Here is a 20,000-nt window from a genome sequence, read left to right as displayed (position 1 = left end):
AGTCAGAAAAATATAGTATTTTAAACAGAAAAATATTTAAAGTCACATTTTGGTTACTACATTTTGTTATTTTGAGGTTATTATTTTGTATCTGACAAGTCTTTTGAAGTATTGCGTTTATGTGTACATTCCTGAAAATTTGACGCTGACTTTTAAAATATAATTGATAATTCTAATTTCAGATTGAACTTAAGATTTACAGGTAGACTGGATGTTATAATTTTTCCAAATACAGAAAAAACTTTGGGCAAACATAGAGAACAAATCACATTAAGCTATTTCCAAGTAAACTGATCCTATAAATATGATTTTCTATGTTTGAATGAGCTCTCTTATATCCCCAAAACATTAGTTTTCCCCTACTTCACTGTGAAGAGTATTTCAAAACACTTAGTCAAATATATTTTAGTATAGCTATCTTTATAGAGGTAGTAGCCTTTTGGGGAATCTGGTTTCTCCTCATTCCACTGTCACTGATGGTAAAATATTGCTGCACTCTAATATGGTTTTGCAAATAATCTTATGTACATTTTAAATTGTCCTGTAACATAATTCTTTTTTTTCATATAAGTTACACTAATGCACATGTATATTTTTTCATTTACATTTATATTCTATTTGTTAAACTAAGGTATTTTACAGGAACACTGCAGCCAACTTTTATTGTTTTATTCCTTACTAAATCCTCACCTAATTCCTAAGGGGGAAAAAAGAAATTGAAGCGATAGAACATTGATGCATTGGTGTGGTCATGATAACAATAAAATAAATCCCAGGGGATTTGAACCCTAACCCTTTTGTGAAGTCATCAAAATGTTCCAGTTAGGTTAATTATGATAATGTACCACAAATAATTATAGAATCGGAGAGTAAGGACTTTTTCCCTCTCTCTGGAAACCACTTGAACTATTATCTGTCAAAAAATCTAATTATAAGCCTGATAATAATTGGACTAGATGGCCAGATGACAGTCTTTCACAAACTTAAATTTGTCTCTGTATGTCACGATGTCTAATTTTAGTCTATGCTCTGCCCTTACCTCTGTAACATTAACCAGGCAGGTATCAGCATGCTAACATGTTAAAATTATAAGTTTGCAACCAAATGCATTTCCTAAGCATATTTAATGACTGCTTTCATAATAATTCATGGTGAAGACAGCCTGGAGAATGGATAATAGAAGGAAATGAAAGTTAATCGCCTTGAGTCATAGCTAATCTTTGTTCTTCCCCTATTAGCTCCAATTCACTTTTCTTCTATGGACCACACTCTTCTCATCAGAAAACGTTAAATAGTGTCATCATTTCAGCAAATTTTCATTCTAATAATAGCATCCATATACTTCATACCTTGTCAGTATAATGGTACCGTTCACTTTAAAACTATCTTTAACTGCTACCCTTTTGGTATATTTGAGACATCTCTTATTAAAAGGCGTGTTGTAATTAAGTCCTAGAATATTTATTTTTAGTTGAAAAATATAATAAAAATAAATTCAAGTGTAATTTGAAAATTAATTTCTTGGTGAAGGGATACAAACTCTATAAAAAGAGAACAGACGCATGCTAAGTTCCTATACAGAGATTTAGAATAAAGGGGTACCTGCTCTCCACTAATATTTTCTTTAACTTTTCTTCAGTTTTTCTATTACCTTTTAAAAACATAAAATGATTCCAGGGGGTGAAACGAAAAGAACACACAAGGAAAATATACTTGTTTGAAAATTAAGTGGGGTTGAAATGTTATTTCAATCACTTTATTTCTTTTGTCATATATAAGTAAACATAATAGAAATATAGCTATTAAACACTAAATATTAAATAAACTTCACATTATAAATATTAGAAAATACATTATTATTAAGTTCACTCCTACTAGTAAAATGAAGTTATAGCAATGCATATGAAACACCCATCCTATATATATCTGGAATATAGCAATAAAGTTCATTATTTTAGAAATCTGGCAAATCTGTAATTTCTAATTATTGCAATTATAATTAATTACACAGAAGCAGGCCTATTTTAAATTCTCCCAATTATTCAAAGTAATCTTGTGCACTAAGGAATAATGACTTAGCATTTCATTTAATGTCACTTACTTTCCAGTACAAATGTCAAGAAATGTTCATATTTATTTTTTACAGATCAGTGAACCAGGGAACTGAAAGTTTAGTAATACATTTTTGTTCCTATTTAATAAGTTGTTCCTCACACTGTAAGGGAATAAATAAATAATAAATAAAACACACAAGGATAGCAGCAGGTATACTGATGTGAAGTTACTAAAAATACTTTGTTAAGTAACTTTTTGGTTTCATGACATCAAAATAGGACAAAATAAAAGTGCCTTGTGATATATCATTTATTTCTGGCAAAAAAGTATTAGGAAACAGTAACAAATTCAGAGCGGTTCTGAATAAATGAATTCTCACCAAAAAGACAGAAGCAAGTTAATTGCCTCAATTTTGCAGTTTACCTTTATTTGTTTGAAACCTTGATTAATGTTGAGTCAGGAAGTTAAACAATTGTACGTTCTTGGGAGGAAGCCAAGTTTAATCTTAGATAAGAATAAATTGAAGTAGTTTATGCCTGGTAGGGGCAAAACTGAATTTGTTTAATGTAAAGGAGGAATGCAGTTTCCTGTCAATGATAAGGTTTATTTCAATATGTCAATAGGGTTGTATATTTATAGTCCCATTTTTCAGATAAGGAAAAACAGTAAGGAATTTTAAGTAACTTGTCTAAGGTTATATTATATACAAAGGATCTGTAGAAAGATTAACACTGGACACTTTAGGGCTATCACTTATGATGGGGAAGACTGTGTAACTGCACTGTGAATAGCTCTCCTTGAGGTTGTGCCCTGGAGGAGCTCTGAAAATAGCACCCAGAGAGGACATAGCAAACAAAAGATGCTCTGCAACAGCAGGAGGCAACTGGAGTTGTCCTGGAATAATGATCCTCTATCTGTCGTTATGCTACTAATTGTATTTTGGCTTATTTTCCTTCTTTAGCTGTTCTGTTCTATCTGACAAATCAAGTTTTATTTCACCAATTTCCTGTATCACTGAGGTAGTGCTGAAAATACGTCATTAAGTGCAGGTTAATTTAATCTATTGGTCATCAAGCTATTGACTGGATGAATAATTGATGGATATATATGTTATATTGATATTTCAACAACTTCTATTATAGGATATTGGATATAATGCACATATGGACCTGTCTGCTATTTGGATATGGGTTTCATTCATTTTTAGAGATGGGATTGAGGGAAAAGCAGAAACAAGCAAAGTACGTATGGGTGGAAATTCCAACTAGCAAAGGCATAAATGCATTGTGGCCTCTACTTTATGAGGACTCTCAAAGACTGCAACTAAAGACACTAAATTTGAATACCATTTAGTGCTTTCACAGAATAATGTTTTCTTTATTTTTGCAAGAAGTCAAATTAAAAAGGTTTTTTTTCTAATATATTTTGGAAATTGACAAGATCTTTTAAAGTTACTGAAAAAAATGAATTTCATGGAACTGAATGAGAAATGTAAGGTTAAGATTCTCTTAAAATACAAATGGGAAAGAGGTTGGGCTTTCATCTTCATCCATGATGGAGTGATTGAAACTGGATTAACTCTGCTACCAAAAACAATTATATACTAGACCAAAAACAAACAAACCAAAACAAAAAGACAATGAGTTTCAGGAACTGGATAACAGGCAGCATAAGTCTATGATGTTTGAGAGAAGGGGAAGTTCAAGGTAAGTCCACATTTACTGTGGTTACTCACATAAGGATAAATTCTTGTCCAAGATGCAGGGAGCTTGAGACTAAGCAGAGTACAGTAGGTTCACTGAGGTTAAAAGACAGTAATAAGAGTTCTAGGATACAGAAGAAACTAGAATCTGTGGGACTGGTCTCCCTGCAGATCTTTGGCTGAGTCTTGGACTAAATATGTACAAGATGAGAGTATGAGAGGCTAAACAGAGAGAAGATGCTGCAGGGCTGAGAGCAGAAAAGAGATGGGAAAACTGGAGAGTGAATAACTATTATAATGTTGTCAACACTTTTGTTTTCATCTCATTAATACCTCATTAATACTCAGTCTAGCTGAGTGGAAAGTTATAACTTGGGAGTAAAGAGACTCAGTCTATCCCCATCCTAATAGACACTTAAACCAAGTAACTGTAATACCCTCAGTGACAACAGGCATTGGAGTTTAAGTCCTGCCAAGTGAGAGGGTCTATAAAATATCTTGGGCCTTTCATGGATTCACTCTAACAAAATATAAAACCAAGCCTATATACATTTGAGAAAAATTCATGTCTATACACATCCCTTAATTGAACTAGTAAAATTAAAAACAAACAAACATTATTCCATGGAAGCATACATTCTTCAGAGGAGGCTAAAATAATATAGAATTTCTACTCATATCATCCACAAAGTCTAGTACAAATTTGAAAATTTCTAGACACGCAAAGAAATAGGAAAACAGAAAATGAATCCATGAAACAGATATTGGATGAGCAAACAAAACTTTAAGGCAGCTATTGTGAGTATGTTCAAGAACTTAAAGAATAATATCTTTAAATAGAAAACAGGGAGGAACTCAGAAAAATAATGAAACTACTGGGAAAAAATAGATCTGAATACTAATGAGTGAAATAAAAAAATCATTGGGTAAGTTCAACCACAGATTGAAGAAGATAGAAGAGTCATTGAGCTTGCAGAGAAACCAACTTAAAAATGTACCTAATTTGAAAAACAGAAGCAAAACTGAAGAAAAGGGAAGAAAAGAAATGAAACTGAGTTATCTGTAGTGAGGTGGATGGACCTAGAGTCTGTCATACAGAGTGAAATAAGTCAGAAAGAGAAAAGCAAATACCGTATGCTAACGCATATATACAGAATATAAAAAGACGGTACTGATGAACCTAGTGGCAGGGCAGGAATAAAGACCCAGACATAGAGAATGGACTTGAGGACATGTAGGGGGAAGGGGAAGCTGGGACGAAGTGAGAGAGTAACATTGACATATATACACTACCAAATGCAAAATGGATGGCTAGTGGGAAGCTACTGCATAGCACAGGGAGATCAGTTGGATGTTTTGTGATGACCTAAAGAGGTGGGATAGGGAGGATGGGAGGAAGGCTCAAGAAAGAGGGGATATGGGGATATATGTATGTATATGGCTGATTCACTTTGTTGTACAACAGAAACTAACACAGTACTGCGAAACAATTATACTCCAATAAAGATATATTAAAAATAAATAAATAAATAAAATAGAAAAAAAATGTATCTAATTTGAAAAACAGAAGCAAAACTGAAGAAAAGGGAACAGAACCTTAGAGACCTGTGGAACAAAATTCAATAGTCTAGTGCATGTATATTTGGAGTTCTTGAAGGAGATAAGAGCAAGAATGGGGCAGAAAGAATATTTGATGCAATACTGACACAAAATTTCTCAAATGTGACATTGAAAATCACTATGAAGAATCTTAGTAAACACCAGGCCAAAACAAAACAAAACTCCTAACCAAAGAAATCACACTTGGAAACATCATGAACAAACTATTGAAACCAAAGATAAAAAGAAAATTTTGAAATAACCAAAGGAAACATTTTTTTTAATTGTATACGGGGGACAATCATATGAATAAAGGCTCACTTTACATCAGAACTGAAGAGATAAGAAGAAAATGAAACACATCTTTAAACTGATAAAAGAAAAAATGATCAAATCAGAATTCTATCTTCTTAAAAAATATATCATTCAATTGAAGCAAAATAAAGATATTTTCAGATTAAAAAAAGCTGAGGAAATTTGTAAGTAGCCAACCTGCCGATGAGAAATCCTAAAGGATGTTCTTCAGCACAAAGGGAAATGATGTCAGATGAGAGCTAGAATCCACAAGAAAGAGTAAAGAACACTGGAAAGGTATATACATGAGTAAACATAAAAGAATATTTTTTTCTTTTCTTTTATGAATTTATATTAATATAACTGATCATTTAAGGCAAATAAAATTTTATGAGGGATTTTATATTATACATTTTATAAACATATGACAACAATATAAAAAAACATGGAGGACAATAAATGAAACTATATTGTTAGTTTCTTACATTTGTGAAGTAGTAAGAGCGAAAAGGAAAATAGGAAGCATGAATTGTTTAGAAAGTGGGAAATGTCAATGGCAAAGTGTTAAGTGGTTCAGTATTAACTCTAAGTAGATAGTTATAAGTTACAGAAACAATTATTAGCATTAAGACAAATACTGGGGAAAAAATTAATGGTAAACTAAAACATCTGTTTAAAAATAAAATCAAATAAAACATTAAAATAATGCAGAAAAAAGCTGAAAAGGAGCAATAAGAAGGATGGATTAAAAATAGTAAGGTGGTACCAGAAAACTACTAGAGCTAATCAATGAATTTGGTAAAGTTGCAGGATACAAAATTAATGCACAGAAATCTCTTGCATTCCTATACACTAATGATGAAAAATCTGAAAGAGAAATTAAGGAAACATTCTCATTTACCATTGCAGCAAAAAGAATAAAATACCTAGGAATAAGCTTACCTAGGGAGATAAAAGACCTGTATGCAGAAAATTATAAGACACTGATGAAAGAAATTAAAGATGATACCAACAGATGGAGAGATATACCATGTTCTTGGACTGGAAGAATCAATATTGTGAAAATGACTATACTACCCAAAGCAATCTACAGATTCAATGCAATCCCTATCAAATTACCAATGGCAATTTTTAGGGAACTAGAACAAAACAATTTTTAGGGAACTAGAACTAGAACAAAACTAGAACTAGAACAAAAAATCTTAAAATTTGTATGGAGACTCAAAAGACCTCGAATAGCCAAAGCAGTCTTGAGAAAGAAAAATGGAGCTGGAGGAATCAGACTCCCTGACTTCAGACTATACTACAAAGCTATAGTAATCAAGACAATATGGTACTGGCACAGAAACATAGATGAATACAACAAGATAGAAAACACAGAGATAAACCCACACACCTATGGTCAACTAATCTATGACAAAGGAGGCAAGGATATACAATGGAAAAAAGACAGTCTTTTCAATAAGTGGTGCTGGGAAAACTGGACAGCTACATATAAAAGAATGAAATTAGAACACTCCCTAACACCATACACAAAAATAAACTCAAAATGGATTTGAGACCTAAATGTAAGGCCAGACATTATCAAACTCTTAGAGGAAAACATAGGAAGAACACTCTTTGACATAAATCACAGCAAGGTCTTTTTTGATCCACCTCCTAGAGTAATGGAAATAAAAACCAAAATAAACAAATGGGACCTAATGAAACTTCAAAGCTTTTGCACAGCAAAGGAAACCATAAACAAGATGAAAAGACAACCCTCAGAATGGGACAAAATATTTGCAAATGAAGCCATGGACAAAGGATTAATCTCCAAAATACAGAAACAGCTCATGCAGCTCAATATTAAAAAAAAACAAATAACCCAATCCAAAAATGGGCAGAAGACCTAAACAGACATTTCTCCAAAGAAGACATACAGATTGCCAAGAAGCACATGAAAAGCTTCTCAGCATCACTAATTATTAGAGAAATGCAAATCACAACTACAATGAGGTATCACCTCACACCAGATAGAATGGCCATCAACAGAAAATCTACAAACAACAGATGCTGCAGAGGGTGTGGAGAAAAGGGAACCCTCTTGCACTGCTGGTGGGAATGTAAATTGATACAGCCATTATGAAGAACAGTATGGAGGTTCCTTAAAAATCTAATAGAATTACCATATGATCCAGCAATCCCACTACTGGGCATATACCCAGAGAAAACTATAATTCAAAAAGACAGATGCACCCCAACATTCATTGCAGCACTATTTACAATAGCCAGGTCATGGAAGCAACCTAAATGCCCATGAACAGATGAATGGATAAAGAAGATGTGGTGCATATATACAATGGAATATTACTTGGCCATAAAAAGGAACAAAATTGGGTCATTTGTTGAGACGTGGATGGATCTAGAGACTGTCATATAGAGTGAAGTAAGTCAGAAAGAGAAAAACTAATATCGTATATTAACGCATATATGTGGAACCTAGAAAAATGGTACAGATGAACCAGTTTGCAGGGCAGAAATTGAGACACAGATGTTGAGAACAAATGTATGGACACCAAGGGGGGAAACGGAAGGGGGTTTGGAATGGTGGTGTGATGAATTAGGCGATTGGGATTGACATGTATAGACTGATGAGTATAAAATTGGTGACTAATAAGAACCTGCTGTATAAAAAAATAAATTAAATAAAATTCAAAAAAAAGAGAAAAAAATAATAGCAAGGTGGTAGATTTAAACAAAAACATATTGACAATTACATTAAATATCAAATAGGTTAATCACACCAACTGTAAGAAAGGGTTTTTTTTTGTTTGTTTTTTGTTTTTAAATAGGTGGGTTGGAGTAAAAGGATGGAACAAAATATATTATGCAAATGTAAGCATGGGAAACTTGATGTATCTATCTTAATATTAGGCAAAGTCAACTTCAGGACAGAGACATTTCATAATGATAAAACAGTCAATTAATCAGGACTACATAATCCTAAAAGTACATGGAATTAATAGTATAGATTTAAAATATTATAAGGAAAATTAGCAGAACTAAATGGAGAAATAAATAATACCATAGTTATAGTCCAAGATGTTAATACCCTTCTCTCAGTATTTAAAACAAGTAGGCAAGAAATATTAGTAAGACTATTAGAAGACCTGAGCAAGCATGAAGTAATTAATTTACAGACACACCATACCAAATAATTGAAGAACACACATTCTTTTCAAGAGCACATAAAATAATCACCCATAAGGATCATATGCTGGGTCATAAAATAATTCTCAATATATTTCAAAGGGAAAAATCTTACAGAGTATAGTCTCTTACTAGAACTGAATTCAATTAGAAATCCACAACAAGATATCTAGAAATTACCCAAATAGCTGGAAGTTAAACAATAGACTACTAAACAACCCATTGGCAAAATAAAATATCACAAAGAAAAATTCAAAATTATTTTGAACTTAATCCTAATGAGAAATACAATATATACTAAACTTACTATTTAAGGAGAAAAATTCATTAAAACATTTTATGAACCACGAACTGGAAAACTCATTTTCCTGGATGATTATTACAATGCTCAGTTCTACTTTTTTACTTTCTTGATGTGTCATTTTGGGGTTATATGGAAGTAAAATCCTGCAGTTTCCCAGTCTTGGCATTACTGACCTTTGGAATGAATAATTTGCTGTTGTGGGGGGCTGTCGTGTGCATTTTAAGATGTTTAGCAGCACCCCTGGCCTCTACCTTGCTAGTAGCATCCCAGCTCCAGACATTGTTAAATGTCCCCGGTATGGGGAGTAGAGGGGAACTAAGGGGGAGAATCTCTCTGGGATGAGAACATCAAACATCATGTTTGTGGTCAAATAAATATGGGTGGATTTCCAAACCTAACGCTTAAACCAACTTTGTTTCCATGGAGTTTATTTAATCATTCTAAATTTCTGTATTTATTCATAGGTATACTTTGAAAACAGATAGTGCACACCAGGAGATTAAAATTATGTTTGCCATCAAGTCAAATCTCAACACAAATGACATGCTATTATCTGTTCAACTGTGCAAACATGGGCTCTAAAGAAACTCACCGACTGAAATGACATCTTGTTATGGCTGAACTTCTTAAAAAAGTTTAATTTTTATGGTTTATAATCTTTATATGAATTTATCATTATAATTAAAATGTGTCAACCTTTATTTATTTCCCATTAAAATATGCCAATCATAGAAGGAGATTAGGATTAAACAATCTATTATTCTATTAATTGTCAAATATTCTCTTCTTTGACCTGTTGCTATCTGTGTACCATAAATACGATCTTTACCACATCTGGTTCTCAGTGTTCCCAATTGTGAAATAAGAAAATATAAATTTCTTGATGATTTAAACATGCAAAGTATGAAGTCCTTTAAAAATTTACAGGCATCAATAATTTGAAGAAATATTGATATTTCCCTTAAATTCCCTTAATATTCCCCTTAAGTTATTTATAATCTCTAGAATTGCCAGAAAGAATTAAAAGTATATTCAGATGATTTAATATGGATAGAACCTTGAGGGAGAGAACAGAATGAAATATACATAATTCTAATGCAGCTCTAGAAATAAGATGATCCTTCTTAAGCAGAAATTTAGACTGATATTGAGAAGGTGTAAGACATTGCACAGCTACAGATAATATAATAACAGATAATATAATAGCCTACATATCTTGAAAAAAATTTTTTTACCCATACTAGCTTTTACCTGCTTTCATTGAATCATTAACCAAATATTTGTAAAGTGTGACATATACTAATGTCAGTACTTTAATGAATATCCAATAAAACCACGGGTTCTCTTTCAAGAAGCTAGTTCTTAGTCTAGTTTAGGAGGCTCAGAATACAATGAAAGATAGGATTTAGACACGTGACAGTCAATGGCTTCTGTAAGAGTGAAAAAGAGGTCTGAAGGAATTACAACTCTAGGAATTAAATATACATTGTATGAAACATGTAGTCAGTCAAAACTTTAACAAAATAGTAGGACTTGTGTCATTAAAAAGGAGAGAGGTAAATGTTCTAAGCAGGGCACATAGCAAGAACAAGGCTCTAAGGTGTAGTTAAGCTTGAAATCTTTGGTATTCATGAGATAACTCATCTACCAAGCAACAAGGTGTTGGGGTGTATGGGTTGCAACAAGATTATAGAAGCCTCTTAATGCCACATGGAAGAGTTTTAGTTTTATACACAGTAAATAAGTATCAAAAATTTTGAGATGAATTATATCATACAAGTACTTTGTAGAGAGATACATACAGTAACATGGAGTACAATGAATTCCAAATGCAGGATGGAGAAGAAAACCAGAAAGCAAAATCATTCTCAACATTCTTTTCAATTGTAAAACACAGGATGACAAATTGGATTAATGCATCAATCAGATTATGAGTTTCTGTAAGCACTTTTCAAAAAAAGAGATGCCCAAATTTCTATTCTTTTATTATTCTCATTGATACAAATTATTCCAATGTATAAAATTCAATTTGGGGTTACAAACAGTAAAAAAAAAAAAACAACAAACTTATTTTTTACACACACAAAATATTAAAAAAATAGAATATATATTAAAAGAGATTATTTTCCTCTGATTATTGAAGACATACTATCACAATATTTATAAAATACGAGGGAAAATATGTTCTTTTGTAACATCTCTGATTATGTAATGTCATCCATATGACTACTCAAGTGTAAAACAGCTTAGCTGAACAAGATATAGCTTGTTGTAGCTCTCGCTCAACACAGGTTACCTAAAAGCTCTGAACAAACATATTAGGGAATAAAAAACGTTGATAAAATGGCAAATTCTGTATTTTGAATAATCTGAGGGCCAACCCTATCACCATCTTGCCCTTTGATTTTCCTGAGCAGGGATGTATTTCTTTGTGTATCAGGTAACAATGTACTAGTGCTTAAGAGCATGAGAAAAAGAGAGATATTCCTAATCTTTCTTAAACCTGTGAACACTATAAACTTTCAGGTTTAATAACATGTCACAGTAATTTTAGTTCTCAAGGTAAACATCTATTTCCGTACAAACTTTGGTGAACATTGTTAAAGTACTTTGAAGTACTTTGGAAATGAAATCAGAAAATATTTTTCATAAAAGTTCTTTGATTATTTCTCTTAAGCACTCTGATGCAAGGAACTGAAATGCAGTACATAATAAAAAACAAAACCAGCTTAAGGCATGAAGAGAATAAATAATCAAAATGTTTCTGTACTTTTAATGAAGTCTACACTGGAGACCAAGAAAAGTTAAGCAAAACAAAACAAAGCCAAACAAGAACAACTACAAAAATTGGCACTTACCCATATTTTGCAAAATTTGCCCAGCGTTTCATAATGGATCTACTCAAAATTTCCTCAGCTTTTGTGTAATTAACTCTTCTTTCCAGAGGTAAACCGAAGACAAATTCAATCTCATAACCATGCATCACTCCCATCCATTCTGGCCAAGGGAGTTTGGAGGATCGGTGTTCAAAATAGTAGAAAAAGGCATTGTTTCCCATATCTGAGAACTTTTTGGTGAACTCCAAGGCAGGGCATATGATATTATAATCCCCAACAACATCATCCAGGGCCTCACGGTAGTTTTCAGCTCTCTGATCATCTAACCAGTCCATGTAGTGGAAAAGGATCGATTCCTTTCCAAATTCACTCAATCCCGGAAAAAATATTTTTAAACCTTCTTGAAATTCTTTTCTAGTTATAATACTATTGTTATCTTTGCTGAAACCAGGAGCACCATATACTAAAAATGCTGTCCCTTCATCTTTGTTAACACCCACCAAGATCTGGGTTTTTTTGAACTGTCCAAGTTGGAGTAGTGTGTCTGGCATGTCAGTGAGAAAATCACCATCCACAGTTGGACCAAAGTTTACTGACAAGAGCGTACCATACGGAACAACAAATACTTCATTCAGAAGAATTTCCTGGGGATCTTTATTTCGAAGACATTTGATTATCTCAGTCTCATTTTCTCTAGAGCAACCAATAAATTTAGCTAAAGTTAATGTTCTGTTCCTAGCTTCATAAAGAGATGTCACTACCCAAGGGGAATTAGAGGATCCACTTTGCAGAATGGCTCTGGTAAACAATGGGTGGCTTCTAGGAGAAAGTAAATGAAGGCTAACTGAAGCTGCTCCTGCACTTTCTCCAAAGAGAGTTACACTCTTAGGATTTCCACCAAAGGCTGCTATATTTTTTTGGACCCACTGAAGGGCCATCTGTTGATCAAATAAGCCCGTGTTTCCTGGTGCCTCAGGATTTCCCGGTAAAGCTAAGAATCCTAGTGCACCCACCCTATAGTTCATTGAAACCACAATAACTCTTTCAGCCCGTGCCAGAAACTTGCCATCATAAACATGCAAAGATGATGTCCCAGTCTGAAAACCACCACCATAGATCCATATCATTACAGTAGCATTTTTTGGTTTAGGTGCTGGAATCCACACATTCAGATATAAACAGTCTTCACTGAGGTCAGTGTTTGGGTTCCACATCTCTGATCCAAGGAAGCCTGGGAAACTTTGATCTGTGTTCTGATAGCAAGAATTTGCATATTTTGTGGCATTCCAAATACTGGGCCACTTGGTCAAGGACTGTGGCTTTTTGAATCGAAGTCTACCAAGAGGTGGCTGTGCATAGGGGATTCCAAGAAAGGCTGTTACTGTACCACCAAGAACTGGCAAGTTCATCCCTCTGACTTTTCCATTCTTGGTGGTAATTATGACGTCTCCTTCAGTGTGTGACTTCCCAAAGAGAACCCAGAGCAGAAGAAACCGCAAGAGAAATCTGAAGTATATGATTGTACCCTTGCTCTGCATATTGGTTTCTGCAAGAGAGATAAGTGGGAAGTTTTAACAGCCTCATGCATCTAGTATTATATTTTATTGATGATAATTAACTAAAATTTAGTAGTTCTTATCAATCCTATAAATTATGAAAACTAATAAATCTATTACTGCTATAAAGACACATAAAAAAACATAGAAAATGGTTGGAGATATTTCAGTTTTCAATTTAGAAATAAATGAGTGAAATGGAAAAGGAGAAATTAGTTCAATTTGGAAAGATTCATTTTCAAACCTCTGTAACAAAGATGTAGTTTTTTAAGGAGGAAATTTGTCCAAGGCATTAGTATATATATATATATATATATATATATATACTTCTTTACCATACACAGCACCACCAAAGGTGGCATTAAGTGGTAGTCTACTTAATGATAGCTATAATAGATTAAATTTCTACCATAGTTAGAAGAGGAAATACAAGCTTATATATTCTCTGAAATATATACAGTTCTAATCATGGCTGGCTGGCTCTTGACAGTAGGTTAAGAACCTTTAAGGATCCTCAGACTTCTATTACTGCCTTTTTCTGTTTGCATGGTCCCTTCTGTGGTCCTTTTTGCCTAGCGTTTTCTTCCTCTATATAGTTGTACCCTGTGGTCAGAAGAGAATTTGGACAAGCAATTCACAGAATGTGAAGTAACAAAAAAATACAGTAGTTGCCATTTTTCCTACAAATTGTGAAAACTAACAAATCTGCTACCACTATAAAGGCCTACGGGAAAAACTGGAAAGGGAAGACTGGATATATACCAATTCCTCTGAAACAATAACCACGAAGGGCTTTTCTACCTGAATTATATTGTCAATGGAGATAACATTAGATGTGGGAGAAGAAACTGACTTAGAAGAAATTTTACACTCAGGGATTACTCAATGCATGCCTGTTAATTTGTTCATTGATTAAAGCATGTGCAACTAGGGAGGTTAAATGTGTTAGCATGGTCAGATTTACTTGTATTTTGATAGTGGACACGATGAGTGAAGTAAGAGGATTAAACTGAGAAATTACTGGGAAAAGTGGGAGAAGAAAAAGTAATCTTTGAGACCTATAAAATCATAACTATTTGGCATTTTATTAAATAATACTTATTAATGATATGAACAGAACATTTGGGGAAATCAAATTTTCATTAAAAACTCATAATGCATACTTGAGTTTCTTTTAAATAAAAAAAAATTTAAATCAGATTCTGAAACTCCAAGTGGCAAAGAGGGACAGAAAAATGTAATGCAGATATCATTTGAAAGAACTAACATCTTTATATAACTGAAAGAAAAAAGAAAATCTGATTGAAACTGTCAAATACAAACACTGATTCTCATCCACATAACAATAGCAGAGGTCCATACATGTACAAAATATTTTTATTATGTGTTGATAGTGTAATAATAAGTCCAACCTATATGTCCAAGAAGCTAATCCTGTGAGCACTGAGAATTTGTAATAGTCTTTTTATTCTACTTTTTAAATTACATTGTCTTGGAAGGCAGAGATTAAGGCACTATCTATGGTAATAAGTGTCTCAGATCTACGATCCTCACTGTATCAGCCTCATTCACCACTGCTCATAGGACAGCTAGTGATCAACAAGTATTTTTTGATCCCCCAAAATATCTGAATAAACTAGTCCATTGTGTATACTATTTTGTTCAGTGTCTAGTATTTATAGATATATCTCCATCTATACCTCTATCTCTGTCTCTATTTCTGCCTCTATCTTCTTCTGTTTATGGCTGTGTCTATATCTATATATTTATATCTAATTCTACTGATGTCCATATGTTTATGCATATATATACATACATCTTTATACATAATGATTGTTATAAGGTTTAAAGAAATCAAGCCATGAGATCAATTTTTATGCTCTCAATGTTGATACAACTGAATTTGTGCTAATACCAATAAATATATATTATTGAAGTATACAATATTTTAACACTATGTATATACTATTATAAAATTTAGCTTTATTATAACCATAACAAAATGCAATTTATCTTCTAAAAATAATAAGTAAATAAAATGTCATAATAATGTAAAATTTCCTGTAAAGTTGACACTTACTAATAAAATTTTATATTTCTGAGAGTTAGGAGTTTTAGAGACACTGCTACCACATACCACAGTTGTGTGTTTTTTTTTTTCTTCCTTCTGATAATTCCTAAGACATTTCTTCTAAATAAATGGAGGAGAGCATTTGGAAGAAAGCAAAGTGCTGTGATAGATTTTTTTTTTTCTCATTTTTAAAATCTTGCTTTAGAAAGGAAAAGGAATTAAGATACAAAGCTGGTTTATTCTAAGCTGCATTTCAACAGATAAATTGCAGCATCTTTGGTTGGACTCATTCCTGCCTTTGGCCTAGCTCAATCAATGTCTTCTGAGTCTAATAAAGACAATCATTTTTTTTTTTTGGTTTTATATAAATCTTATTTTGTCTTTTAAACCATAAAACAAATCCTAATAATTTTTGCTTTCTGACAATTTTCAAACTTTCATTCTATTGTTTATTAATTTTATTGCATAGCAAATATAAAATTACTACCAAAATTTTGGTTTTGTATGTAATTAATAAATATAATAATTTTCATTGCATGTGTTATGAAAGGCTGCTATAACATCTAAAAGGTTGTACTATCATCCCCATGTCATTTAGTTTGATTTATACTACTACTTTTGTGTGTGTGTGTGTGTGTGTGTGTGTGTGCGGTACACGGGCCTCTCACTGTTGTGGCCTCTCCCATTGCGGAGCAACAGGCTCCAGACGCGCAGGCTCAGCAGCCATGGCTCACGGGCCCAGCCGCTCCGCGGCATGTGTGATCCTCCCGGACCGGGGCACGAACCTGTGTCCCCTGCATCGGCAGGAGGACTCTCAACAACTGCGCCACCAGGGAAGCCCTATACTACTACTTCTTGTATGTTTTTATTTATATTTTGTGCTGAGTAGAACTTAATGTTATATAATATGATTTATATGAATAATAATCTTGTTTTTTCAACAATGATATCTGTGAGTCATCACTTTGATATTAGTAACACAAGTACTTACACCTTGTAATTGTAAATAATGTAATTAGTAACATTCACAAAATCATTGTAAGCCTTTGTTTATTGCAAGAATGGCAATATAATTACAATTCACTTTCATGGTACTTGTTGTAGTGTATTATACACCATATTATTAAATATAGGTTTTAATAGGAAAATATGCTTATGTTCACATACTCATTGTTAGCATAGGCTAGTTTTTTTTTTTTATATTTAGCTGCAGTACTTTATTTAAGTAAGCATTATTTTGTTCTTTTCATAACCTGTTATTCTCTAGTCTCACATGTTGCACTGTGGTTTTACCATTAAGAGATGTTTATGTTTTTAATATATGCTATCACATGATTAAACAATCAAAAGAGAGACAAATAAAGGAGACTAAGAAATGTTATTACTCTATATCTCTAAGTCTTTACTAATAATTAAAATATTCAATAAAATTTCATTTATTTCCTCCTATACTTTCTGGTGCAAATTGACTACTGGCACATTAAATAATTTAAACTCTGAGAACACATAACATGTTTATCATAAAGAATGGGGTAAAGTTTTATACCAAGGACAACTAAATATCTGAATTTAGATCAATTAACTTATTGTAATAATCTTTAATATTTGATTAAAGGAAGGAGGTTTTGTTTGGAATTGCAAAAGAGAATGGATGGGAGTGGGAAGAGAGAAAAACCTGAAAGACAATTGATACTATAGTGTTCCAAGTTTATCAAATGCTCCAGAATATTAAAATCTACTGGCAAATTTGGGAAAATATTCTAAACTTAAAAAAAATTTTTTTAATTAAAAAAAGGTAAAAAATAATTTCCTTCTTTTTGCATTCTTAATTCAATTTTGAAAGTATCAAAATTCCTTGACTGATTTCTAAAATATATAAGGTTATGCTATATAATATGGGTGCAATCAAATTATTGATATAAAGAGCTATTTATTTGCCATATATTTGCCATAATTGGATATCAACCAAATTTTCAAAATAATTGGCCAGTCAAGGACTTCTTAAAGGATGGTCATGCAAAAATTGTTAATAGTTTCTCTGAATGTAATTTTCCTGTCTTTTAAAAAGTTTCATTAGAATATATATTTCTATATAAAAATAGACTGTTAAAATGGTGTGGAAAGAGCCATCTAGAAAATATGATCTAGAACAAGTGCCACTAAAATGTATTTAGTTCAATTAAAACAACTGAGCCTTTATACCAAACCTAAAGAGCTTGTTTTGTTGTAGGCTAAGTGAAGTGGGGAACTGAGGAAGTCTGTTTATAAATAGACTATACCACTGTCTTTCAGGGATCCTTCAGATACCCAGTAGGCACTAAAAGGATGTGTATACATAGAAGACACTATATTAGGTATGAGAAACAGATCTGTAACTGTCCTCAATCAGGAAGAACATCCACAAACTTTTCATTGTGTGAACAATTTGAACATTTAATATTAGAGAGATATCTTGGGTCTTCTTTGAAAGTTCAATCTGTTCTTAGGTTAACATCTACCCAATTATAATTTTCCAATGTTTGAAACAGTTTAGTTTTGATAAGAATGAGCAGATTTTGGCATGAAAGCATTAAAATGAAGACAGCATACAATTTAAGTATATATTATTAATTGTTACCAAGAAATAAATCAAAGCACAAACTAAATTTGTAACTAAGATATCATTTGCTAAGACATTATTAGCTTATTATTATTAGCTTATATATTATTATTATTATATTATATTATTAGCTTATATTCTAAAAACTGAAATGTGGAGTAGATCCCAAATATCTTCTTACAATTAAAGAAGCAGGACATTAAAAACGAACAACAACAACAGATCTAGGAGAATAAAACAGAACTTTGCAAATCCAATTAGAAATTTAATTTGCTTCCAAAAGGTCACGTTATTTCAAATACACAGAGAATTCTAAACATGTCATTTAAAGTAAAAGTCACTCTTTAAAAGCTCGCTCATGCTTATCCTTAAACAAAGTAACTATTTATATAAGTGAAATGTAATATTTATCATAGATATGAGATAGCTTATATTATGGAAGCATTACACAGCCTAGTGACAGTAACTCCTAATTGAGTTTATTATCATGCAATATCTTCATAAAAGTTTGGAAGAGATAACTTTAATTTTTAATTACAAATAGAAATCATAAATAATGAAATAATTTTGCTCACATTTCAGTTTACTTTTAATCATTCATATATTTTATACTCAATGCTTAATCCTCTGGTTAAACAAGAACTGATATCAAAATAAAGGTAGAGTTACAAAATCATAGGATGAGCAGAAAGTCTATATTTGCTTATTATTTCCATAATAATAAAATAATAGCAATTGTAAAATATTTTGCTATAAACACACATATTAAAAGAAAGAGAACAAACAGGGCAAATGGGACAAAAGTTTGTAAATCAAATTGCGAAATAGCTTTTTCCTTTTAGAGAAAAGAAACTTAGACTTTTCCTTTGCCAATTGATATTGTTAAAGTTTCAGATGGCAAAATGTTAAGTACCCTGTAGAGCCAGACAATAACTATTCATTTCAAACCACTTTAGAAAAAGAAAAAACTAGAGAGTAATACTGGTCAAAAAACACTTCTGTTACTCTTTTAAGGAAAAATTCACTAAACAGTGCATTTAAGGGCAAAACACAGCATAAAGTGTTTTCCCTTTGAGGGTGCATTAGGAACGTATATTACAGTGATTCCACAAGTGCTACGGTCCTTTATACAAAGTTGAATAAATTCATTATTTCCTTAGCAGTTAAATGGCCACAGTCTGCGTTCCCTGAATAATCAATCGGAAGATTTGATGCATGTGGCTGCTCCCTTACTTTATCTGTCCCATTTGCAATGACTGTCTCCCACAGAGCACCAAAGGGGCACAGCAAACACGTGAAGGGATCACGTTCCTCCCACAGAACAAGCTTCACAGTAACTTGCATCTCTAACAGGAAGATGTAAATTCAGAGCAACTTACCCGACTCACTGCAACGAAGATGATAAAGTTTGCAAGGAATAGAAATCATATAATACTTCAGGGAAATGCAGTAAGCAGCTTCTGCTCCAGCCTGTAAATTGGACTGCACTGACATTACAATCAACTGTTACTGACAAAGCTCGCGAGAGTTGGCAGCGGCAACTTGATCTAGAGGCAGCCAATCTTTACTTTCTGACATCTGTTCAGAGGCTAATTGTATGAATGCAATAGTGATTCATTTACAGAGGTATTACCGGAGTCATGCTTTACGATTGCAGGCGCTCATCTAACAATGAAGAAAAAAAAGACACAGAGCTTCATTAACAGACGCTGAAATTGAACAGCAAATACACAGGTTGTTTTTGTTTGTTTTCTTAAACACTACCAGAACTTTTAAGATTCTTTTTCTCCT

General features: G+C 32.6%; 1 protein-coding gene across 1 annotated transcript in view; it reads right to left on the bottom strand.

The window, feature by feature from the left end:
* BCHE (butyrylcholinesterase) overlaps positions 1-19,722 on the bottom strand; it is an 85,433-nt gene extending 65,711 nt beyond the window's left edge. Inside the window, exons 1-2 of the mRNA XM_029214841.1 lie at positions 19,589-19,722; positions 12,005-13,529 (exon numbers count right to left, since the gene is read on the bottom strand). Of these exons, the coding sequence (XP_029070674.1) occupies positions 12,005-13,529; positions 19,589-19,703 (1,640 nt within the window). The 5' untranslated portion in view covers positions 19,704-19,722. The remainder of the gene's footprint in view (positions 1-12,004; positions 13,530-19,588) is intronic.
* Positions 19,723-20,000: the final 278 nt, after the last annotated feature.

Source organism: Monodon monoceros, unplaced genomic scaffold (assembly GCF_005190385.1).
Source record: "Monodon monoceros isolate NGI ecotype Baffin Bay Population unplaced genomic scaffold, NGI_Narwhal_1 Super_Scaffold_11, whole genome shotgun sequence".
NCBI classification, from domain to species: Eukaryota; Metazoa; Chordata; class Mammalia; order Artiodactyla; family Monodontidae; genus Monodon; species Monodon monoceros.
The sequence above is the reverse complement of the archived record's forward strand: the minus strand, read 5'-3'. Positions and strand labels throughout refer to the sequence as shown.